General features: G+C 42.6%; 3 protein-coding genes across 5 annotated transcripts in view; 2 read left to right on the top strand and 1 right to left on the bottom strand.

Moving 5' to 3' along the window:
• The window catches only part of LOC141790791 (E3 ubiquitin-protein ligase DTX3L), a 175,635-nt gene that overhangs the window by 5,769 nt on the left and 144,233 nt on the right, over nucleotides 1-25,633 (top strand). Inside the window, exons 3-4 of one of the 2 annotated variants that reach the window (XR_012598283.1) lie at nucleotides 63-280; nucleotides 493-1,112. Coding sequence is in view for 1 of the 2 variants with exons in the window: in XM_074670877.1 (XP_074526978.1) it covers nucleotides 63-280; nucleotides 493-562 (288 nt within the window). In the remaining variant the exon portion in view is untranslated. Of the gene's footprint in view, nucleotides 1-62; nucleotides 281-492; nucleotides 1,317-25,633 lie in introns of those variants that run through there. The other variant, XM_074670877.1, reaches the window with a different exon arrangement.
• Nucleotides 7,795-18,675, bottom strand: golph3a (golgi phosphoprotein 3a). Its single transcript, XM_074669346.1, has 4 exons — nucleotides 18,183-18,675; nucleotides 12,659-12,790; nucleotides 11,574-11,688; nucleotides 7,795-9,521 (listed from the first exon to the last, which is right to left on the bottom strand). Exons 1-4 carry the CDS (start codon nucleotides 18,390-18,392, stop codon nucleotides 9,097-9,099), a joined length of 882 nt encoding a protein of 293 aa, XP_074525447.1. The 5' UTR covers nucleotides 18,393-18,675; the 3' UTR covers nucleotides 7,795-9,096.
• pdzd2 (PDZ domain containing 2) overlaps nucleotides 24,573-25,633 on the top strand; it is a 56,151-nt gene continuing 55,090 nt past the window's right edge. For both annotated transcript variants that reach the window (XM_074670272.1, XM_074670271.1), the window contains exon 1: nucleotides 24,573-25,001. The gene's annotated coding sequence lies outside the window, so the exon portion shown is untranslated. The remainder of the gene's footprint in view (nucleotides 25,002-25,633) is intronic.

Raw genomic sequence — 25,633 nt, 5'->3', positions numbered from 1 at the left:
ACTGAAGATGAAGGTGTTATTGTGATCCTGGTCCTGGATGAACTGTGTCATCTCTGTCTCAGGAGGAGCATCCTAACCCTGGTCAGCCCTATGAAGGCATCTCTCGTACAGCGTATCTGCCTGACAGCTCTGAGGGCAGACAGGTGTTGAAGCTGCTGCAGCGAGCCTTCAGGCAGAGGCTGGTCTTCACCGTGGGTCGCTCCACCACCAGCGGCAGGAACAACACAGTCACCTGGAACGACATCCACCACAAGACATCCACGCATGGAGGAGCCACACAGTAAGGCTGAGGGTCGCACACTGATCCACACACACTGATCTACACACACCGATTCTGTAGATATCTAGGGTTATCTTTCCTTCTTGTGGGATCATCAGCCCGGAAATCCTTTGGAAAGTCTTCAGATTTCAGAGCAGAGGAACCAAAACCTCTGAATCCACTCAGGTGGTCTGACTGACTCTCCTGAACTCACCTTGTTCCTGTGTTCACAGGTACGGATATCCAGATCCTGATTACCTGAGCAGAGTCCGAGACGAGCTGAGAGTCAAAGGAATTGAATGAGTGACTGTGAACACATGAATGAAGGGTGTGTTTATGTCCTCATGTTTTCGGTGAAACCACAGGATGAAGTTTTTTATTTCACGTTTTCTGACTGATCTGATGTTGAACCAGCTGAGCTGCTCTTCTGTCAGCTCCTCTTTGATTTCTTTCATGTTTTTTAATGAGCTTACACACACACACACACACACACACACACACACACACACACACACACACACACACACATGCAGACAAAGCTGGTGCTGTTGAAAGGTCATTCAATCTGCATCTGCCAAATTATAATCTGTGACACAGCCCAGTGGCTGAGATCAGTGTTTAGTTTTCCACAGAGGAGGTCAGAGGTCAGGGGTCAGAGGTCAGCCTGTTTTTGAAATGAAATGTAGATCTCAGCTGAAAGTGAAAGACGGCTTTATCAAAGAGGTCTGAAATATGACTGGCTCAGGTTAAAGAGTTAAAAAGTGCTCAGACTTTCTGAGGGAGCAGAACGTTATTTAGGAATTGAAAACTTTTCGTCTCACTGTTAGTTTAAACATCACCTGTACAGAACCAGGTGTGTGTGTGTGCTGTTTAGAGGAGTGTGTGGGCATCAGAAACAAATTCCATGAGTTCATATATTTGTAAATTGCTGTCTTAATCACCTGACTGTAAAACACATGATTCCTGAAAGGAAAGGCATCCATCCTGCAGTTCCTGCTCGGTGTCTGGGTCCAGCCCTTCCTGATCGTTCTGTGGCTCTGTGATGGAGTCAGTTTTTATTCACGTTCTTTCACAGTTTTTATATTTTTAAGCTGTAGAAATAAAAGTTTTGAACATTGAAGTTGTTTTTGATTTCTACTTGCTGTCTGTGCTTATAATGTATAGTGAAGTCATTGCTCTTGGACCTGAACACCTCAGACTTCTCTGACCAGATCACCACCTTGGACCACATCAGCCTGGCTTCTAGTACCACGGTCAGGAACCTGGGAGTTCTTTTGGATCAGGTCCTGTCCTTAAACTCTGACATCCAACAGGTCTCAAGGATGGCATTTTGTCATATTCACAATATCAGAAAAATCAGACACACCGTGTGTCAGAGTGCTGTCCTAACAAGTCTATGAGGACTAACTACAGACTGTGTCTCTCCCTCTCTTAACATGATCAAGGGTCTTCAATCTGCAGCTCTGGAGCCTCATGCAGCCCTTTGACTCCTTTGCTGTGGCTCCTTGGAGCTTTGAAAAATATTGAAATAAAGAATTTTTGTTGTTGAGGGTATTGATGATTAAAGACAAAGACACTAAATAAAATCATGATCAGGGGCGTATTTAGTCGTTTGGGGGCCCGAGGCAAACCCAATCAATGGGGCCCTCCATGTCCATTTTACTCATCTTCCTCAGAGCTAGACTGGCCTTCCCTGGGTCCACTGTCTCTTTCCCAGAATCAAGGCATGAGACAGTGCTAATCTTGTACATGGTAACTTAACGCAACTAAATGCATTTCCCCAAGTTCTGTACTTTAGTTTGATTTTGAAAAAAGTGAATACATAATTTAGTCCACTTTGTCCTGGATTTGAAATCTTTTATGGTCAATTGACAGCTTATTTGTCCCACAGTGGGGAATTTACAGTAACAAACAAGAAAGTATGAAGTGAAAAACATTACAATAGGTAAATATTGAAAAAAATAATTTAGTAAAGAAAAAAAATATGTAAATATCAAGCACAAAATAAAACTGGAAAAAAATCTACTGAAAGAGGTGATATTTACAGTTACCATACTTTTTGGTACTATTATTTTAAAGTTAATGTACTTTTATTTGACCCCCTGTCCAGTGAGTTATGTTTCCAAAAAAGAGATTTTGTACAATAATGTTTATCACCAACTCAAAAAGTTTGATTTTGAGAAAATGATCCTGTTTCCTGGGCTAGATAAAGTCCTTAAAATCCTAAAAGTCTTATATGTTTATCTCAGATCTCAGAGCAACATTGTTTTTGTTTTCGTCTTGGTTGAAAATAAGAAAAAAATGGGGGAAAAAGTGTTTTTTACAACTTTCTTCCTGAATCCAATTTTCAGATGTGTTGTAACATGGAATAGCCCATTGAATAAGAAGGGAGGGGGAGTACCCAAAAAATCATTAAAGATTAAGCCTTTTGATGTATTTTGAAGCATGTGAAGTAAGATTCAGAAAAAAGAAATGCTTTCAATTGAAGAGAACTTCATAAATCAGTTTTTAAGAGATGCTTTGGGGGCCCCTGGGAATCTTGGGGCCCCAGGCAACTGCCTGTGTTTGCCTAATTGTAGCTACGTCCCTGATCATAATTTAACATTTAGTTGAACTAAATATTCATCACAACTGTTAATCAAGCCTGCCACCGCTCTACTTCACCTCCTACAACATTAACAGCTCACCAACTTTCCATGCAACTGTGACTAACCTCAAGTTTTACAGCCCTGGAAAGATAACTACGTCTACAAAAAGATTAATCTGGAAAAAAAATACAGATTTTAATTCTGTGTTGGTGGATTAATTATACTGACAACGGACCAGCTTGATATACATGCTTGATATTTGGCAAGAGATTATGAAACAACCAGAAAAAAAAATCAGTGTGCAATATTATTGATATGTGTTATCAAATGTATATAAATTTGTTTTTTTTTTGTTTTTATTTCAAACATTTTCAATGTATTTAATTTTTTAATTCATTTATTTTTTATTTCAAACATTTTCAATATATTGAATTTTTTTTTATTATTATTTCAAAAACTTAAATATTCGCAAAAATAACTGAAAATTTTTAAGTTAAAGAAAAAGATTTTTTTTTTTTTTAATATGTACAGCTATAAAACTTTAAAAAAAAATCGAGATAATTATTCACTAGATTCTAACTATGTTTAGAAATTCAAACTTTGTCTTTATTGTGAAGATAAAGTAGATTATGTGACTCCTGCATGACTTTAATCCAGGTGAGCTGAGCAAAAATGGCTCTTATGAAAGTAAAGATCACGCACCCTTGAGCATGAGTCTGGTTCTGTCTGAGGTTTCTGCCCGTTAAAGGGAAGTTTTTACTCTCCATTGTTACTTGCTAAATGCTGATAAGTTCTTTACTCAAGGGGGTTCAGATGAGATCAAACTATTCATCTTGTCTTCACGTTGGGTTTCTGTTAATTTGATGTTACGGACATTAACGGGTCTAGACCATAGACTGTATATAGAGTGGACAGTGTGGCTCCGCCATTTATCATTGTACAGTTTTGAAGCCAAAATACCCCCGTCACAGGGGCGAATATTGGCAGCAGTTGCAGCCAGAGTCTGCGCAGTAGAGATGATGAGGGATTCTGGGAGAATATGAGTGAAGCCAGGTGACAAAAATAATATTCTTTTTTTTCTTTCGCAAGTCTAATCACTTCTTGACTCTACCTCTTGACATATTTTACAAACCCCAAAACGTTACGTAAAGCCTTGTTTTTAACCTCATATAACTAATGAAAATGATACTTTTTCAGAAAAAAGAGGACTTGAATACAAAACAGCAAATTGATATCTTCAAATCACCACAACAATCAGATGTGAGAAACATTTCTACGAGGAGTATTAATTTATTTAAGTTTGACCACAGCCCATCTGGAATGGCTGGAAAGACTGATTTTTTAACCTACACAGCAGCCAGCCACCAGGGGGAGCAGTTTTTGGGGAGGCCTCACTTCGAGCCGAGAAACCAGATTTTTTTCAGTCTATGGTCTAGACCTGTTCATGTTTTAGAAAGTATCCTGAGATGACGTCTGTTATGATTTGGAACTATATAAATCAAGATTGACAGATAACTCCACACCTGTTAGTGTGATACCTGAGATCTGTAAAATAAGGAGCAATAAGAATCAAGAAAACCACTGATGATGATGATGATGAAGGTTAGGCACTTCCAAGCTCTTGTTTTATTTTGGAGGGTTAAAGAAAGTACGCAGACAGGAGGTCCCTTTATTCAGACGACATGTATAATCTCTGGTATCCAGCCTGCAGTCCTTCCTCTCAGTCCCTGAACCACCGGCCCCGCCCCCCCATGCTACATACCAGCTCAGAGGGAGCCAAGAATGACACGTGATAAAAAGAGCGCTGGCCTGGGGAGACGCCAGCAGCAGACTCCACTCGGCCGCGTCCACACACAAAAAAACATCCAAAGAAAGAAATGTGAAAGTAAAAGCAAGGCGTGGTTATCAAGGCTTCATGAGACGACAGAGAGCAGCTGTGATGGTGAGACCGAGTCTGACACACACACACACACACACACACACACACACACACACAGACACACACACACACACACACACACACACACACACACACACACAGGTAGAAACAGAAAGATGTGGAATGTGAGGTCTGATTCCTCTGATCAGCTAATTCATGACTTTACCAACTCTACTCATGGGATATTCAGAAAGTAAGACTGTGAGCAGCCAAGCATCCAGGACAGGCATCCCAAGTCCACAACACATGGTGCGTCCAACAAGGGTCTTGGATACAGTTAGCTTAGCATTGAGTCTAGAAGCTGTTAGCCTAGCTACACAAAGGTGTAAAATACTGCCTCAGCAGTGTTTCAATCTTGATACACACAGGGTCTCTGTTCATGGTCTCTGTGGTTTGTTAAGTTATGGCTTCCAACTTTATCCAATAATAAAATTCAAAGGCGCAGTTCCTCTTCTGTACTCTAGGGTCCGTCTCTAGCAGTGAGTCAGTCCACATAGAGCCCCATGTTAAAACCTGTTTCCAGCCTGGTTCAAACAGTTAATCTCTGTGTCTCATTCTCTCTAAATGAGTTTGGTGTGAGGATGTAATTATTATGAGTTTTGTAAAATTAGGGGGGTGGCTAACCTGACAGACAGGTGGCACTGTGTAGCTGTTGATGAGAGGGTGAAAGACCAAACGCTCCACTTTACCCTTTGAGTCAGGGTAAGCAACATGGTGACCTCACCTGCTGGCTTCAGCAATTTGCTCTAGGAATCAAAGAGTGAGGTCACAGGAACCAAAGAGTGAGGTCACAGGAACAGGTGGCTATGTTAACATGCAGTCAGTAACCCTTTCATATTCTGAATATTAGTAATAACCTGGTTACACATGGCCATGTAAACACCAATGACCCATTTTATAACCCTGCATGCTCATATTCTGTTTTTTTAAAAACCTGAAAATCCCCCTGGGTTCCTCCTTTCCTAACCTGAATATTTGGTCATGTATACGCCTATCAGGATATCCCTATCCAAAGGGACATTAATCTGTGTGCTGTACAAGTTCTGTTCGTAAGGATTCTTGGTCTTTGGAGTACAGGAAGTCCGCAGTGATGCCAGTACTGTTGTTGTTTCTGCTGTTGCTATGGATACAGAAAGAAGAAGCAGAAATGACACGAATTGCGTCATGACGTCCCCCGTGTGTCAAGGTGTTGTCCATGGATCGCTGTTTGATTTGGATACCATGTACGCAGGAATAACCCCATTTGCAGACACGCGTAAACAGGTTATACCGAATGTGGTATCGCTTTATATCAAGGTCCTGTAAGAAGCATTAATAAGACCTTTATAAGTACTTATAAGATGCTTATTAACATTATTTTTGTTTATAAAACTATATAACTGCTTAATAAGTGTTTAATAAGGGTAAGGGGTTAGGCCCCACAGGTTAGGTTTAGGCATGGGGCCCTGAATGGTTAGGGTTAGGGGAAGGGCTGGGGTAGGGCTCATGAGAGACAAAAGCAGAAGACAAAAAACAAAGAGGGTTCGGGTTAGGGTTAGGTTCCATATACCTTATAGATTAAGTTGTCTTGTATTAACTATGACACTGACCTTGTTAAACACTTATTAAGCAGTTATATAGTCTTATAAACAAATAATGTTAATAAGCATCTTATAAGTACTTACAAAGGTCGTATTAAAGCTTATTACAGGACCGTAATATAAAGCGTTACCCTGAATGTTTCAGAAACTGGAATATTGACCTTAACCCAAATACTGACTGCATGAAAATGTAACCAATGAATGAGCTCACAGGAACCACAGGGTGAGGTCACAGAAGCCACTGAGACGTGTTTCACACAGACTCTGATAACTCTGACAGGTGATCTAAGCTGTGATCCCTGGATGTCAGGTCTGTTCCTCAGCTCAGGCTGTTCCAGACTCTTCAGGTCAAAACAAGAACTCGAACTTTGCTCTCCTCTTATTTATCAACAAACTCAGCAAAGTTTGTATCCACAGCACTGATCTAAGTGACCCTGGCTGACTGTCACTTTAACTCCAAACTCCATTGTGATCCCTGCTGAGGTCTCTTTGGTCTCTTAGGGAGATTCAGTCAGCAGCGGCTCTGAATGCTCTGAATGTGAACGAATCATCCAACAAACACTCCTGTATGTGTATGTGTGTATGAGACTGCTTCAGTCATAACAACAGGTGTGTTTCACCTCCTCGACTGACCTACTGAGGGAACAACCCTGAAGATTCAGAGTTTACAGCCGGCCATGCTGCTCTTCCTGCTGCTCAGGGAGGATGAAGACCCTCCTGAACACAGTGATGCTCCTTTCTTTACTCCTGACTCTGTTTAGAAGAGAGAGCAGAATTAAAGGGCAACTCCGTTTTTTTAACACCTGGACCTTATTTATAGGTGTGTGCATGCTCATATACTCACTCAGACAAACATCGTGCAGCTCGGAGTCCTTCAGAAGTTATTTAGATCCAGCTGATTTTAGCCGCGCTTAGCGGGGGCCACGGCAAGGGAGCTTCAGCGCAGGACATAATCTCTGCAAAATCGCTCATTTGGGCTATATTTTTTCATCCATCGCCAGTGTTATCATAAAGTCAGCTCGTCTACCGTCTTCAGGTGGGTCAGCTGACCCAGAGCTGACCTGGTAAACAAACTTTAGGTGACGTCATAGCCGCGTGGCACAAAGGTACAGCTGATTTACTTTTTGCCGACATTGCTGAGCAACAATGACAAACCGGGCTGTGGTAGGGTTAGGCTGCGGCTATGATGTCATCTAAAGTTTGTTAACCAGGTCAGCTCTGGGTCAGCTGACCCACCTGAAGACGGTAGACGAGCTGACTTTATGATAACACTGGCGATGGATGAAAAAATATAGCCCAAATGAGGGATTTTGCAGAGATTTCGTCCCGCGCTGAAGCTCCCTTGCCGTGGCCCCTGCGAAGTGCAGCTAAAATCTGTTGGATCTAAATAACTTCTGAAGGACTCTGAGCTGCACAATGTTTGTCTGAGTGAGTATATGAGCATGCACACACCTATAAATAAGGTCCAGGTGTCAAAAAAACAGAGTTGCCCTTTAACCAATCAGCTATGGTCTCAGGAGTGGGTTATCCTTCCTGAATTTGTTCTTGTTAGGGCCTGAACACAGGCACAGTCAGAGAGTCTCCTTCAGGTTTACCTCATCATCAGGACACAGAGCATCACCAAACTGGACTAGAATGCTTTAGCTACCCAGATTAAATATAATCTCAGTCTTAGTCCCTGACTGAAGTCCATGAATCCTAACCCAGATACAAAAAGCTAAAGGCCCCAGTAAACCAGGAGGAGCAGTCTGAGACCATGTCTTGGTCTATAAACCTGTCACCTGTCTGCAGAGTGTGTTTCTGTTCTTCATGATTCTTTCTACACTCTTTCAGACCCAGGTCTGTCTGACCATGGTCGTCAGGGTTTGGCTTTCTCTCTGATAGGTTTCAAAAAGTTAAACAGAGCAGAGGTTTAAAGGTGTGTTCAGACCAAACACATCAACTTCATCACACGTCTAAAAGGGAAATGCAACAATCCGTCTGAGAGGACGTCAGGAGTGGGCTGTGATAGAGCAGCAGGACTTTAAAGTGGACAAATCTTTATACAAACTTCATGTATTCAGAGCTCTACTGTGGAGAGCGGCTGAGCCTGTGGTCTGGTCACACCGTAAGTCGACATGTCATCCTCCCAGAGCTTTGAGTACACCGAGCTTCCATTCATGCCCCCCACCCCCTTACAGCCACAAGCCCTCAGTTCAGACCCAGTCCCTGTGAGGAGGACTATGGATTCTGTGCTCGGCTCCAAAACACATGCAAGGTCAGGTGACTCTGACTGCCTGGTGTCAGCCTGTTCTAACAGTCCAGTCTGACAGTCCCCGCCCCCTGTGAGTCTGTAGCACAGGTGAGCGTGTGTTTCAGAGGCTTTGGCTGAGTATACGTCAGTTCAGACTCATCCACAGTCCGCTCCCTCAGATTTGGCAGAAGAAATCATTTTAAAGACTTTCAAAGACCCCCCCACACCTCCCGTCCTCTGAGGAACACCCCCACAGAGAGGAGGAGATGAACACCTCCTCAGCCTCCATCATCCCCTCCATCAAAGATCCATGAGTGATTATTTTTATCATAGTGAGCACAGAAAGGACACATCAGGGGGACACAGGGGGAGAAGCAGGAAGGAAAAGAGGAGAGTCCAGGCAGGGGGGACTGTTCTCAGTCTGATGAGCTCGTCAGGGTCCGACCCCCTCCCCAGAGTCCAATGCCTGGTTATTGTCAGTCTGCTGTCTCTTGGCCTCATTTGGTGAAGGCAGCCACCACGGCCCACAGCAGCTCGTTGGCGTTGGCCTTCATGCTCTCCCCCTCTGGCTCCAGCTCCAGCAGCAGTCTCACTCTTTTCATGGCCAGGTCATACTGGTCATCCAGCAGAGGGGCGAAGGCGTTCTCCAGCACATCTGAAGAGTGGGCTAAGAAGATGAGCGCCAGCAGACGCTTGTCTATCCGGTGAGGGTCGTTCACCCACTTGTCCAGCACAGCCTCCTGGACCTTCTTGATGAGCCGCTGCTTGATGTTGTTGTTGGTCAGCGGATGCGTGGTCATGTCGAAGAGCAGGAAGTTCTGCTTCTCCGTGGTCAGGACGCCTTTTTCCACCAGGTTCTTTGCCAGGCGCTCACGCACATTCCTCAGCTGGTAGTGGAGCTTCAGAGGGTTCCACGTCTCTCCTGAGGACATGAGAGAGAAGAAGAGACGTGACCAGTGAGCTGATGTGATGGAGACAGAGCAGGTCAGCAGGTCCTCTGAGCTTTAAGTGATACTCCGGGATGGAACAAGTTGGGTCCTATCACAAGGTTTAGGGCAGAAATGACCCCTACAGCAGTGTTTTTGTGCAGCAGAAGCCCAGAGCGCACACACCAAACACCCCCTCCCTGCTCCTCTGCCGATTTCCTCTGCACTCAGACGGGGCCATATTTTACTTGACCAAAAACACAAATAAACGGACTCCCACAGAAAAAATCTGATATCGGTCTGCATTCACACTTTATTTAGAGAATTTTCAGCGAGTTACTTTCACACTAAAACACAGCCAAGTAAGGCTCTAGTTCTCATTGTGTTGTAAAACAGCGCTACCTCCACTGCAGAGCCACAGCTGGCTATGAGGCGCTCTCCGTGCCAGATTTAAACAAACGCAGGTAGTCTGCCAGGACAAAGAGACACGATGAGAACTAGAGCCTTACTTAGCTGTGTTTTAGTGTGAAAGTAACTCGCTGAAAATTCTCTAAATAAAGTGTGAATGCAGACCAATATCAGATTTTTTCGGTGGGAGTCCGTTTATTTGTGTTTTTGGTAAAGTAAAATATGGCCCCGTCTGAGTGCAGAGGAAACCGGCAGAGGAGCAGGGAGGGGGTGTTTGGTGCGTGCTCTCTGGGCTTCTGCTGCACAAAAACACTGCTGTAGGGGTCATTTCTGCCCTAAACCTTGTGATAGGACCCAACTTGTTCCATCCCGGAGTATCACTTTAAGACAGAACAGAGGGAGCATGTTCACTCTTTCAATATCTGAACAAAGTTTGTCCTGAAAATCCACCTCTTCCCTCCCATGTGCAGATTCATGAAGACCCAGTGGGCTACAGACAGGGTGAAACTGTATGGCCCAGTTTCCACCAAGCGGTCCAGTTCGGTTCGTTTCAGCATGGCATGTGTTTTATGGCGTTTCCACGGACTAATCCCGCGACAGACACCCAAATAGCAGAAACAAGCCGTCCCACTTTTTGGCACCCTTCCTAAGGGGTGCCAGACTAAACCGATCTGATCTGGGAAGGTGGAGCTACAACACTGCAAACTGTTGATTGGTGGAAAGAATGGTCACTTCCTTTGTGACAGTGGCTGCTGCATTTCTCCTGGCGGCTCACAGTCTTCTCTGAAACAAAGCTTGATTGTTCTTTGTAACAAAGAGCCACAGAGAAATCACAAAGAGGATGGAATGCTGGATGTCTTCCATCATTGCTCTTTGTTTTCTGTGACGAGTTTGTCTTCTTCGTTGGATTTATTAGCTGGGGACACTGTGTCACGCTGCTATGGCTTCACACTATACTTTTACTGATGCAGCTATCGGCATCCGGCTTACGCGCCGCCTACCAAGAGGGGGCACTGTTGGCTGTGGAAACACAAACACCACCAGTCTTAACCGAGCCAACCCATACTAAACCGTACTGACCTAAACTGTACTGCTTGATGGAAATGCAACTTACGTAGGTAAAAAAAGTGAGACATGCACTTCTCAGAGCTCTCCTCTCTGCTCCTCTTCAGTAAAAGCTGTGTGCTAAGAAATGGATTATGAGTGGTTAGCATTGGCGGGGTGTGAGGAGACACTGACACGTTGTTGTTCAGCCTGCTGAATTAGCATGCTAACCAAAGCTAATGTTTTCGCCACATTGTTTACAAATAGAGGAACAATCAACTTTTATCTGATGAATCACTTACACAATCCACACAACTCTGACCAACACAGTTTATTGTTGTCTGTGAAGCTGTGACACACTGACACAGATTCTTGTTGTGAGCTGGGCAGCTCTTCCTTTGTGTTTAATAATCATATTATCCAGAGCCATGTTCACACCAGATGCTGCCACACCGGACGTTTGTGAACCAAACTTCCTGTTTTCCCTTCACAGGAGTGGCACCTTGATGAGTTGAGCAGATTCCAACAGCTGATCATCCTGATCTCTAGCCTTCACACCCAGCCCCTCTGTGAGACTGCAGGAACACCACACTCACCGCTGAGAAGCTCGATCCAGCTCTGCACCGTCTCTGGAGGCTGCGTATCTTTGATGTGTTTCAGAGCTTCATCCAGGAGGACGTCACCTGTTGGAGCGTCTGACTTACAGATCACCTGCAGGTTCAATTAAAGACACAGTCAGTGCTGTTACCAGCTCATCCCAAGAAGAGATTCAACTCTAGAAAGAAAACCTTTTCTTTGTCAGCCTGCTCCACTACTGTGCAGACTCTGGCTGCAACATGTCTGTGCCTGTGACGGGGGCATTTTGGCTTCAGACCCTACACAGGAGGCGGAGCCACACTGTCCATTCTGCATATAGTCTATGGGTGGACCTGGCTCACTGTTTTTCTCCACATTAGCTTCAGTAACAGAAAAATAAAATCCTAATTTGTAAAGATAATTTCACTCACATTCAGTCACTGAGTCCACATTCTGTCTCCGGCTCATTAGGACAGGAGATGGAGTCATAAATGTGAACGTGATTGGCTGATATCCTCTGTGGGGCGGGTGAGGGGGGGTGGATAGATATAGAGCTGTAGTAAGATGGAGTTGAAGTTGATTCTTTGTTTCTTCCTTATTCTTTTATAACTTCACATTTTCCCTTTGATCTGTGAGCTTCCTGCTGGAGAGCCCTGATCTACAGTACGAGTATGTAGCTCCTGTGTGATGTGTCAGGCTGCTCATTTACAGGAGGTAGAGAGCACAGAAGCATACAGACAGAGATACAGACACAGGGTGAGAAATGATCCCTGAACAATGAAGCATGATGGGAATCTGTGGGTTACAGGAACAGACAGACAGACAGACAGACAGACAGCTGGCTCATGGGAGAAACCTTCCTAATGTGAGAGAGACAGAGAAGAGAGACAGAAAGAGGAGAAAAGAGAAGCTGAAAGAAAGAAAGAAAGAAAGAAAGAAAGAAAGAAAGAAAGAAAGAAAGAAAGAAAGAAAGAAAGAAAGAAAGAAAGAAAGAAAAGAAACAAAAGTAAGAAAGCAAGAAAGAAAGAGTGCTGGTACACACACTTATGTGACAGTGGCTCTGAATAGAGAGGACTCATCATTGAGTCCTAAAACCAGGTCCTACCTTCCGAGCCAGCAGACTTTTCCTCCTCATGCCACAGGCCTCCAGCTGCAGGCGTCCTCTCAGGGCCAGCTCTATCAGCATGCAGCCGCGCAGCCCCGACGAAATGCAGTCGTTCCAGAAGGAGGTGTAGCCCTACAGCACGGGAACACATGTCACAAGAACACACGTCAAAGAACAAACATCAAAGAACACACATCACAAGAACACACGTCAAAAAACACGTCACAATCCCCCGATGACAAAGAGAACAGTATCTCCTCAGCAGAGAGCTGACTGGACCAGGACGGGCAAGAACAAGACAGAGAGGAGGGGAGCCAGGGGAAAACACCTACACCAACAAAACACTGACACGCTCTGAAAGGTTCAGATAGGAGCAGATGATTTAGCATCAAGTGGAAACATCACCACAGTTGATACTGATGCATTTCACTAATGTAGCCATGTACATGTGTTTTTCTTGTTTTTCTCTTTTCTGTGATTGGAATGTGTCATTTCTGTGTGTTCTCAGCATGTTTTCTGTGTGTTGTCTGTGTTGTATGTGTTTTTTCTGAGTATGTTCTGTGTTTCCTGTGTTTTTCTGACTATCAGGTAAGTACTCATACTTGTAAAAGTCCAAGGGGATCAAATAAATGTGGCAGCACCTACTGGAGCAGCAGCTCTTGTCGCCCATCCAGCAGAAGCTGGCTCTCAGGATATGTGGGTGTGAGTATGAACTCCCTGAAAAAACACCTTCTTTCTGACTCTGTTTGAGAAGCTAACCCGTGTGTAGATGTGAATCCTGCTGTGACTGAGCTCCAGAGGCCTTCAGACCAGGACCAGGACATCAACACAAAGACCACAGTTTCAGCTGAGGCCGTCAAGAGACGCTGAGAGAACACTACTCTACTACATCAAGACTGTACTCCATCTGTGACACAGTTCCTGTGTGTGTGTGTGTGTGTGTGTGTGTGTGTGTGTGTGTGTGTGTGTGTGTGTGTGTGTGTGTGTGTGTGTGTGTTTGTGTTTGTGTGTGTGTGTGTGTGTGTGTGTGTGTGTGTGTGTGTGAAAGCCTTCAACTGGTCTATTTCCACTGAAAACTTCAGCTTAATTTTTACACAGCAATGGTGGCAGTAGCAATTCAGAATAAATCCACTCTGGACGCCGTTTCCAAAAGTCCCATTTTAGGTCGGCTAAAACGCTGTTTCTGTGTAAACTAGAGGATGAAACACAACAATACTTTGCGTTTCATCCTGAAACTGTTATGGTGTAAATGGGCCCCGAGTCTGTGTTATGAACTCCTCTATGGGAAACACTTTTGACTGTTGTCCCTCTGACTGAGCTCCATAAATTGATATCTGAAGGGAAGCTCCTTAAATATATGGATTTAAACAACTCACGTCTGTCTGTGAATTGAAGTCTTTATCCTGGTACCAAGCTGTCAGAGTGCAGATGAGTTTTCATTTCTCATCACTCTCATTCATTCTGTTTTGTTCCCACAGCAGCTGATCAGGTACTTGATCAGGTGTTCGATCAGATGTGCAATCAGGTCTTTAAAAAAAATAATCCCTGGACTCTGAAAACCACATATAAAGGTGGTTTAAGTTCCACACAAAGACATGAGCGTTGGATGTATGAAGCAGTGGCTGCTACAGACCCTAACATCACCAGGCACTCTTGTGAAAGCACTAAGTGATAATTAAGGCACAGAGGGCTCTAATTTCATGGCCCAGCGCAGGGGGCGCAAGCCTGGCGCAACCCGCGCAGTGTTAATTTTGTGCGGTGCATCGCCGTGCACTGCCAATTTGACAATTTGGTAGACCGTCTGCGCAGAGATGGGAGTTGACGGTGCGCCAGGGAGAGGTGTTGGCAGATTCATGTTGGCGCAGTGACAATTTCGTGCAAAAAACAGTGCAGAAAGTGCGCTGAAAGCTTGCCAGCTCCAACCTGGTCTATTCTCAGCGCAAAGCAGAGTGCACCCTCCGCAGCTGTAATTCGGTGACAGGCGCACATGTGCGCACATGTCATCAAAGCCTCAGAGGCAGGTTTCCAGAGTGTCAGGCACATTTTAATGCAATAAACAATCACAGCAATCACTTTTTAATGTAACTGTCTGAACCAGCATATACATTTATATCTATATTAACTGTCTCGTCACATCTGATGTCAGATTAAAGCTTTTTGTCATAATGGAAAGTTAACCTGACGGCAGCTGGAAGTTTGATGCACATCTCACAAGTAAACAATGAACAGCCTTAACATCTGATACTGAGCATATATCTGGCTTCTCTCATTTCATTTAACTCACTGAAAAGAGGGAGGCTTTTCTCCTCCCTCTCTGCCATTTGCGCGGAGGGAGGCGTGGACGCGCACCTCTGGGCTTCCCTGCGCCTTGACTGCACCTCTCGCCGGTCATGCCTTGTCCACGCGGGGAAGGCCAGCGCAGGGCAGGTACACCTGTGCTTGCACCTGGTCTACAAAATTAGAGCCCAGAAAGTTCATGTTAAAAAAAAAAAAAGTAATGGCCAGTATTGGTGTGTGTATGGGTGTGCCCGTGGTATTAAACGGGTCCAGGAGTTATCAGGCATGAGCAGAGAGGGGCCAGTATTTAACAGAGGGTAACAGACTACAGAAAGTAGATGCTGAACACCATTTTTTCATTCACTCACACCTTTGGTCCTTCTTCAGCTATCCAATGAAACGTTTTTGGACTCCGCATGATAAGGTTTGGTGCTGGACAGTTTGGCAACAAAATTGTAATTGTATGATATCAGGGTACAGCACTGTGTTTTCATAAATGGGTTAAACCACTGCTTGGTATTTTTATATTATTTACACCGTGTTTCTTTGGCCATGACTGGATAAGAAGGGGCCTACCCAGAATGAGGCAGGGGTCATGATTAGACATGCACCTATTGACTGGTCTGCCAATCGATTGGTGCTGATTTCTTTAATTTTGGGGGATTAGTGATTGGCCCATTCTTATATATGAAACTGATCTTATATACCTCCGGGAAGGTCTTATAGCCAGCCATTGTCACTTTTTGCTCTGAGACCTAAAACTCAGGACTCTTTATTGGTTGTTTAAGTTACAATGTAAAGATTTTCTTGTTTCACAGGTAATGTTCAAAGATTTTCAATAAAATAAGATTGCAACACTGAAGGTATATGCTGTCAGATATAAAAAATAAAAAAATTGGTACCAGCCCAAATCAGTACCAGCAGGTCAGGCTTTTTAAAGATCAGTTATCGGACAGAAAATTGTGATCGGTGCACCCCTAGTCAACACTATGACTAAAGGGTGGCACAGGTATAGGAAAGATGAAAGTCTGCGTGAGTAAAGCTTGGGATAGAAAGGCTGAGTCTAGCTGACAGAGATTCACTGATACCATAAATGAGCTGGACCCCTTACGTCAGTGTGAGGGAAACGGCAGTACACATACTATTTGAGTGATTGTATCATTAGAGGAATATTTCAGGTACACAAAAGTGAAAAAAAAAAAATTGTGCCTTCTTTTTCTTCATATTCTCTTCCTTTGCCAAGTATTTACCTGGAATGAACTAAATTCATTAATCAACAAGCTTAAGCGCTAATGATTTTTAAAAACTTAAGTAATAAAAAAAGGGTGCATTATTTTGTCAAACAGGTTATGAACAAAAGTTGTGACTATTTTTTCAACATAATCCATATTGAATTTAGAGTTATTCAACATTTCTATGTCAGACTACGCTCCCTAGAAATGTCCCTCATCATTTATATCACAGTTTAGACAAAATTTTAAAGAATTATGGGACAAAAATCACAGTAACCCAGCTGACAGGACAAGAAGAGAGACACCTGTCTCTACAACATTCTATTTCGTGATGCTAACACGGTCAACATTTCCTCCATTTTTGTCCCTTGTGCTAACTGCAGATCGTGAACATGGCACCACCTGACCTCCATCAACTCATATTTCTGCTCCTTTTCTTCACAATTTGGTCTTTATAACATCTTCAGAGTAAGAACACCAGAAAATGTTGGTAACAGTTGATGAACAGTTAATGCGCCCCATGTTCAGACAATCATTCTGATGAAATATTGATTGATTTTAAATGACACTTTCTTCAAGGTTCCCTCCAAAATGAATGGGACCTCCACTGTTTTGGGTCATGTGACTTTAGAGCAAACCATTGCTGATTTATATGTTTTTTCAATGGGTGACACAGTTGACGCTGATTTCTTGTACACACATAAAGTAAAGTAAAAAAGGTAAAATAACAGCTTTGTCATGTTGTAATGATTATATTGAACAAATAATGGTGAAAATAATAAACACAAACATGTATTTTAGTGTTAATTTTGAAGTGCAAACTTGAGATTTGAAAAATCCGACTGCATAAAAGCTGTAAATTCCAATACATGATTAGAATTTTTTTCTAAATAAATGATGAAACCTGTTAACTTCAGTATTAAACGAAAGTAACACTCAAATGATCCACTGTAAAATTGGTTATTTCTTGAAAATAATAAGTAAAATTGATAAGTTTAACCTATGGACCTAAAATGTAGCCCTTATAGAATCACTCATGTACCCAGCAGATAGTGTTTGAGGGAGGAGATGACATTTGCTGCTCAATACATGTTGGATACAGGTGTCTACAGACTTCCAGGTTTATCTCACTCTGATACTGGGTAGACATGTTTTAATAGGGAGGAAAGGGTACATTTTCTTTTCTATAAGTAGAGATTTGTCACTTCAACTTATCATTTCAGTCTTTTTCAACTGCTTTTCTTTTGTTGTTGGTTTCTAACATTATATCTAAAAAAAAAAAAAAAAAAAAAAAAAAAAAACATCCTTCAGTTGTAAACAAATGGAAACAGGCTATACTAATCTGCCCTCTGCTTTTCCGTATATTATCAGATAAAAGACACAGGTTATAATTCAACAGTAAACTTTACATCATATGACAGTCCAGTTGCCTCCTTGAGTAAAAACCTCCAGGCTGGTTGATTTCTTTCTCATATGTACAAATGAGGTTTCCTGCTCTGCTTTCTGTTCTCCTTTCTTTACGGCGGTGTCTGTTTAAAGCTGGCCATTTCAGTTTTCAGTTAAATAACCACGTCATTTCATATGAATACGTGTTACTTTACCCCGAGGCTGCATTTTTCATGCTGACATTAACGATCATCCCTGTGAACTTGGGTTAATATCTTCAGATCATAAACTGGTCTGTGTGATGTTTTTGTCCAGTCAGCTACATTACTACTGTGATGATGAACACAAGTTTCAAGCGTATGTAAACATATCTGGGAATACTAGCGTCAATATACAGACGTAATAGGTGGTTAATAGTTATATTTCTCTTCACTTCTTGGGGATAAATTCCTGATATTCTTGTTCTGCAAAATGCTTATCAGTTAGCTTTAGCGCTGAGGCGGATGCTAACGGTCGTTGTGTGCTAAGCAAACAGAGCTAGCTCCCGTTAGCTCCCGTTAACTATTGGCAGTATACCGTTCATGTTCCCTTTAAATACAGAGTTCAGGATCGGGACTGATGGTATTTACCTCTCGGTCCTTTAGTCCTAGCAGCAGTACCTCTTCCATCAGGGTCAGGCGGGTTTCTTTGGAGTCTCCGGTGTCTTCATCGTCCTGCTCTTCTCCCCGCCGGGACTCGGGGTCTTCTTGGCCGGTGGGACGTTCCTTGTCTGCGGCTAGTCGCGAGGCTTCAGTCCGCCTCTGCACGAGGCCTGAACTCCGCAGACTGAGGGAAGTCATGTCTGCCGGTCAGTGAGCTCAACAACGGAGGAACAACCCGCCTCAGAGCGAGCAGCCCGACACGTCCCTGTGGGTTATTTAGTGGAGACCATGCAGCGGAGACTTGGAGGCTTTAGCGGGTTCAATACTGAGGCCTGAGGACACTTGTCACCCTGATCACAGCTCCTTTCCTCGGCTCTGTCTGCAGCCATATACCACTGGATGTCTGTCTAACATGGCGCCGCGCGGAGGGTGCGATTCCACACTCATCCAGCAGGTAGAGGAAACCTGCAGGCAGGAAAGTTGATGCCACATCAGCACATTTCACAAACCACAGCAGCCCCATCTTATACATAAGCCTTGATATCTTGGATAATCATATCTGTTATTTATTCATTCCCTCTCTCAAGAATCACAATACACCTGGCTACTTGAACTAACAACTTCAAGTCAAATATCAGACTCCAATATTCTTTTTACAGTGGTAAAATATTTAACAAACAATCCCAAAACTATTTCCCTATGAGTTATTAAATATGAAAATAAGATGAAGTGATAATCTTTTCCCATGATAACTGGGTAGTTTATCAGGTGATCCAGAAAACAAAACCGATAGACTGGTCTGGCCATGAGATGACATTCTGCCACTGTACACACCACTAGGGTACATCAGGACTATTTCCATGTAGGGATGAGTACCTTTCACATCTAAAACAATATGGTACCGATGCCAGGTACCTCAATATTGGTACTCAACTGTACCAAGTTTTGTACTTTTGTGTGTTTATGTGGTAATAAATATAAATTAGTTTAAAAATTAAATCTCAAAGTTTTTCAATTTAACACAGTTATTTCTTAGAATATGAACTTGCAATGTTGTGTTCATGTCCAGCATGGAAAATCACCTTCTCTTCCACTATTTCACAGTCACAAGGGTGATGTGTTTAGGTACCTAAACATGGTACCTTTGATTTTATGTACTCAATACTACGGACGGAATGGTGGGTGCCTACAGAAGTACCTACAAATTACCTGATTCGGTACACATCCCTATTTCCATGTTTGTCATATGTTGAAAGATCTGGGATAACAGTAGAGCAATGGGTGCCACAGCTCCTACAACCCTCAGAGATGAGCTGAAAGTTACGTTAACTTCTCAATCAATCCACCAATCTTTATTTATATAGTCCCAAAACGTAACAGATGTTATCTCAATATATTTTCAAAAACATCATCAGGAGCAGTTAATTTTGATAAGAGAGACCCAACATCAAGATGATGAGGAGTCTGATCTCATCTTAACCCAGCGTGAGAACAGACCTTTGCAGCATTTAGTGAGTTAAAAGGGAGAGGAACAACTTCTGGCCTGCACCAGTTCATCCACCGACTGTATGTGCCTGGATAGCAGAGGAACGTTTTCATCAAATCAACTGGACCGTTTAAGGTGATAAAATGTGAGGAAAAAAAAAAAAGATCACCAAAAAATGTTCAAATAATGTGGACAGGTTGGTCTCAGGCTGCTGGGGCTGCTGCTCTGAACTCTAGGCTACATGAATAGGTACTACATCAGAAGTTCCAGATTAATTGGCAGGGCTGTGTCCAGTGGTGTGCACAGAGGAGGGGAGTAGTGGCCCAATTGTTGAAGTGCCCTTCTGGCCGCCACTAAAGTGCCCGGTATGGAGCCAAAAACGCATGCTTAATTGCTCACTTGTCGGCCAAAATGCATGCTAATGGTGTGTTCCATTTACATTTGAACTGAGAAGTAGGGAGCGGGAGGCGCTCCAGTTGCCAAGTCGGAAAAACTTGTCATAACAGAAATATTTTTTTATATAAACATCGAATAATATGTATACAGCTGATTTATTGCAACAAATACTTGTCAGAAATGCTAAAATAGACAGAATATAACAGGAGCTTAATTACTGTTTACACCAGGGCAGCCATCTTTGATTGTAAACTCGGGGGGTGGTGTGGAACCTCCAACTTCCCAAATGGAAATTCAGACCCCAGGGGATGTTCCAGTTGAAATTTACCATCTAGAACTAGTAAATTCTGACTTCTGAGTGCAAATGGAACACACCATGAGTGTCCTCTTTGTCAAGACGCGTGCAATGGTGCCTTTTTTGGAGACAAAATGTGTGCTAGGGAGCCAAAAGCCATGATACTGTCCTGACCCAGTCATTAGATACAGTTCCTCTGTCTTCCTCTGGGTAGAGCTACTGAACACCAGATAAAGAGTTCTCACTGATAACTAACTGAATTATAAACATGAATGAAAAACCTTTTGATGGCAGTATTGGGCTCAGTCAGTAATTGTTATGACACTAGAGACATCATAGGGATCCACAGATTACAGTGCATCTGTCAGTTTTAAAGATGTGACGAGCGCACAGTGGAAGGAGCTGAATATCCCTCCAAATTAACCTGTTTCTGATGTGTGCTTTTCTGTATCCTGCTCAAAAACCATATCATAAATGGCTCCTATACACCATCTTTGATGATCACTCACTGTTCAGTTTCAGTGTTCTATCAATGGACAAAAAAACACACAAACAGTCACATAGAGGAGTGTATTACTGTTCCCAAGTCATTCCAACTTAAGAACTTCTTGGGCCAGTTGCATATTTCCGTTAGTCTTTTAAAGACAGTTCTGATAAGGCACAGGGTGATACTGATGGTGATCATAAATAGGCCACAGCTCCTACAGCCTTCAGAGAAGATGGGCTGGTCCACAGGCTGTTGTTTTTCAGTCTGTATTCTTCTCAGGAAATCCTCTCTGTTGTTGTATTGTTGTCAGAGGAAGGGGCCTGCATGTGATGATGTGATCTGTGTCCTCGTCTAAAGGGACCCTCTGAGTTCACTGAGCTGTTTTAGAGCACTGTGTTATACAGGATGAAGCCCCACCCCCACACACACCTGCAGGTGTCTCACCTACAAATAACAGGGTCAGTATATAACTGAGGGACTTCTGGAGTCCATGGGATATATCAAACTTGTTTTTATTCAACTAAAAATAAGAAATGATTTTATGTTCACCGTGTGCACATCTTTCCAGATTCCATCATTGTTCATTAAGGAAATAATCAATTTATAATAAAAGATGATTGGATGTCACTACCACGTTCTAATGAGCTCAGTGTAAAGCACTTTCATTTTTTGTTCAAAAACCACTATTTTCAAATATGCAATTCTTTGAGTGAGCAGTTTTTTTAAAACCTCTGTTTCTGTTGGTAAGGATCACTCTTTAAGTTTACAGTGTCTGTGTGAGTTAATAAACTTGCAGGTGATCCATGTTAATATAATTCAACACACTAAGAGATTGAAGATTCAGTTTGCTAGCATAAAATAATAATTATTACTTATTTACTATTCATTTGTTGCCTAAACTATGAGAAAACTAAATAAATAAAAACTTGGTAGCTGTAAAATATGTTGCTCAGTGTAATTTAATCTAATTTTTTTTTTTTTTTAAAAAAAGAATTTTATTCGTTAATTTAAGATTGTATTTTGAAATGTAGGTAAGAAGACACAAAGTCTTTCAAGAACAATGATTAGTTTAATTACCTAACATGTATCCGAAATTAAAACTGTGCAGTTTTTGTCATGGTTTTAACATGTTTGACCAAATAATGATTCACCATTTCTGTTTGTTTTTTTTTAAATAAATATCTGATTGACTGATGAATATCAGTTCTGTTTGAGCTTGGTAATTTCTGAAAACACAATATTATATAAGGAAAAATAATTTTCAAACTCAAAAAGTCCCACAACTGTAAATAAATCTAACAGATTTTGGTGCAGAGATGGTGATGTTGTATCCACAGATTTTAAGGACTCAGGGTCGTAGAACACACTTTAATGTCAAACACACAGGTTACATATCAGTATGAACCCAGCTCTGTTTCTTATAAAGTCTTAACACGTTCACTGCCGTTAAGCTGCTGAGTGTTGTGACTCCCTTGGGTGCACTGGCTAATGTGCATACATAGCAAGTCTATGGACCAGTACTTATATACCTCTGTTCTAGTCTCTGTGACCACCCAAAGCTCACTACACTCCTGATCTCCTTCTCCCATACACACCATATTCACACACTAATAGTAGATACTGTTGTTTTTTATCACAGTTTTTAGTTTTTATCACACACACACATTCACACCTATAGTGGGATACTTTGGGAGACACTCCAGCATGTGACTGCAGGAGCTGGATGAAATCCTCGACCTTCCAATTGAGAGACTCTACCACTGAGCTGCAGGGATTAAAGTCTCCAAAACACACAAGGACAGAGCCATTAACGTACAGTGAACATGCAGGTAACATATAGCTAACAAACAGTAAATAGGTAGTTACCACAACTGAAATGAAATTCCTCCTGATTCTGAACATGCAGTTACACTGCAAGTTGCATACCCGTAAAATACAGTTAACATGCTTTTACATTCACGTATCGTACAGTTAACATGCAGGGTACACACTAATATGCAGTTTAAAAACAGTTCCATTCACATATCATACAGTTAACATGCGGGTAACATTCATGTTTCATACAGTTAACATGCTGTAACATGCAGTTAACGTACAGTTGCATTCATGTAACATGCAGTTGACATGCAGGTTACATTCATGTATCATGCAATTAACAAGCATTGAACACGGTACTATGCAGTTAAAATACAGTTACATTCACATATCATACAGTTAACATGCAGGTCACACTCACAAATCATACAGTAAACTTGCAGTAAATGCAGTAACATGCTGTTAACATGCAGGTTACATTCATGTATCATACAGTTAACATGCAGTGAATGCATTGAACATGCAGATAACATACAGCTAACAAACAGTAAATAGATACTACAACTGAAATGAAATTCCCCCTTAGGGATCAATCAAGTATTCTGATTCTGATTCTGAACCTGCAGTTACACTGCAAGTTGCATACCCGTAAAATACAGTTACCATGTGTTAACATTCAGTTAATACAACGTTAACATACAGGTTACATACTCATAAAAAACATACATTAATCATGCAGTTAACGCAGTAACATGCAGTTAACACACAGTTGCAATCACATAACATACAGTTAACATTCGTTTATTTTCACATATCATACAGTTAACATGCAGTTGCATTCATGTAACATGCAGTTAACATGCAGGTTACATTCATGTATCATGCAATTAACATGCATTGAACACGGTACTATGCTGTTAAAATACAGTTACATTCACATATCATACAGTTAACATGCAGGTCACATTCACAAATCATACGGTTAACATGCAGTGAATGTAGTGAACATTCAGTTAACATACAGTTACAGTCATGTATCATACTTTTAACATGCAGGTGACATTCATGTATTATACAGTTCACATGCAGTGAATGCAGTAACATGCAGTTGACATGCAGGTTACATACATGTATCATACATTTAACATGCAAGTTACATACACCTAACATTCAGTTGGCATGCAGGGTTTATTCACGCATCATACAGTTAACATGCAGTGAATAAAGGTTAAAAAATAACACAGTGACATGCAGGAAACATACAGTTAACACTCAGCTAACATACAGTTTACATGCAGTGAACACACAGTGTAATTCTTATTACTGTTTATGAATGCAACATAAACTCCTGTCAGCAGGTGTCATTAAAGCTGCAGTCAGACTCACTCCATAATATATTCTTTTTTGTTGTTGTTGTTGTTGTTTTTAAAAAACACATCTTACTGTTAACATGTTAGAGATGACACTGAACAATAACTACAGTAAACAGGAATCCTGTTCAAGTATCAGATGTGTGCAGTCACTTTTACCGTTCCTCCTCCCAAACATACACACACCCACCCACCTACACACACACAGACACACACAGACACACACACACACACACACACACACACACACACACACACACCCACCTACACACACACACACCCACCCACCTACACACACACACACACACACACACACACACACACACACACACACACACACACACACACACACACACACACCAACAGGTCTCTTCATGAAGTCTTGGACACACACACACACGCTGACTGTCAGACGCTTAAACTAAGTTCTCTTGGAGTTTGTCTCCAACTTGAACATCTCTATGTGGGCGGGGCTCAAGGCTAGATCATACGGGAGGAAGTGATGTTTGGGGGCGTGGCCTCGGCGCAGAGCATAAGCTCCTCTCCAGACTATGGACACGCAGGCTCCGCCCTCCGGCCGCAGACAGACTCTCCGCGGCCGAATGAAGCTCCTCACGGACAGGCTGGAGAGCAGCTGACCGGGACCTGCGGACGAAAACAACATTTGGGACCAAAATCCCCGACTGTCCCTCTTCTGAGTGGACTTTTCCTGCTTTGGGTTACTGCTGGATGGACTTTCAAAGTCTGGGGACACTTTTTTTTCTGGCTGCATCTCTGCTCTACTTTTATTCCCGCACGGATTTAAGCTCTCAGACGCGTTGATAAAGGCTGGATGTGTTATTGTGGAGGACTAACCAGCCTCAGGATCTAGTTCGCCTCTTTAAACCTGCAAACATGGATTGTTTGGATGTTTGGAGCTGGAGTCGGCCTGGGAGCTGCTGGACCATGTAGCCCAGAGGTAGGTCTGCTTTCTGCTTTAATGACTGTTTTCTGACCATGTGGGGATGAGGGTTTTCACACAGCGACAGAGTGTGGAGGAGTTTTTAGAGGGACTCAGAGCAGGGCCAGGGTTAGGATGAGTTACACTGGCAGAAAAGAGCCAGCCCTGGGATCTGGGATTTGGGATTTGGGCTCTGCTCGCTTCATTCAGCTGGCCTCCACCGCTCCAAACCAGAAAGGACATCTGTGGTACTTTTCAGGGCTCAGCCTCAGGCAGGGCTCTGAAAACTCTCTGCACTGGATTGAGCTGCTGAAACCCCTGCTGTGGATAGTCATACTTACAGCTCTGTTTGATTTATTGTACCTGAACCTAAAATATATAACACACACACACACACACACACACACACACACACACACACACACACACACACACACACACACGGAGATGTTTGGTGCTGTTTGAACTCCCAGTAGCTCTCTGACAGGTAAAAGGGGTGAGCTGAACACCTGTCTGGATCAGTGCCCTCTTTGTGAAGACTCAGACCACCAGAGCTCCTCTCAGCAGACTCCTGCTCCTCTGCTCCTCTGCCTCTTCTTCTCTCACATGCTCTCTTGGCTGCAGCTCCAACATGACTTCACTTTGAAATA

This window comes from Halichoeres trimaculatus, unplaced genomic scaffold (genome assembly GCF_033239565.1).
Source record: "Halichoeres trimaculatus isolate MK-OKI-2021-1 unplaced genomic scaffold, fHalTri1.1 fHalTri1_scaffold_5, whole genome shotgun sequence".
NCBI lineage: Eukaryota > Metazoa > Chordata > Actinopteri > Labriformes > Labridae > Halichoeres > Halichoeres trimaculatus.
Note: the sequence above shows the minus strand (reverse complement) of the source record. Positions and strands in the feature narration are given on the sequence as shown.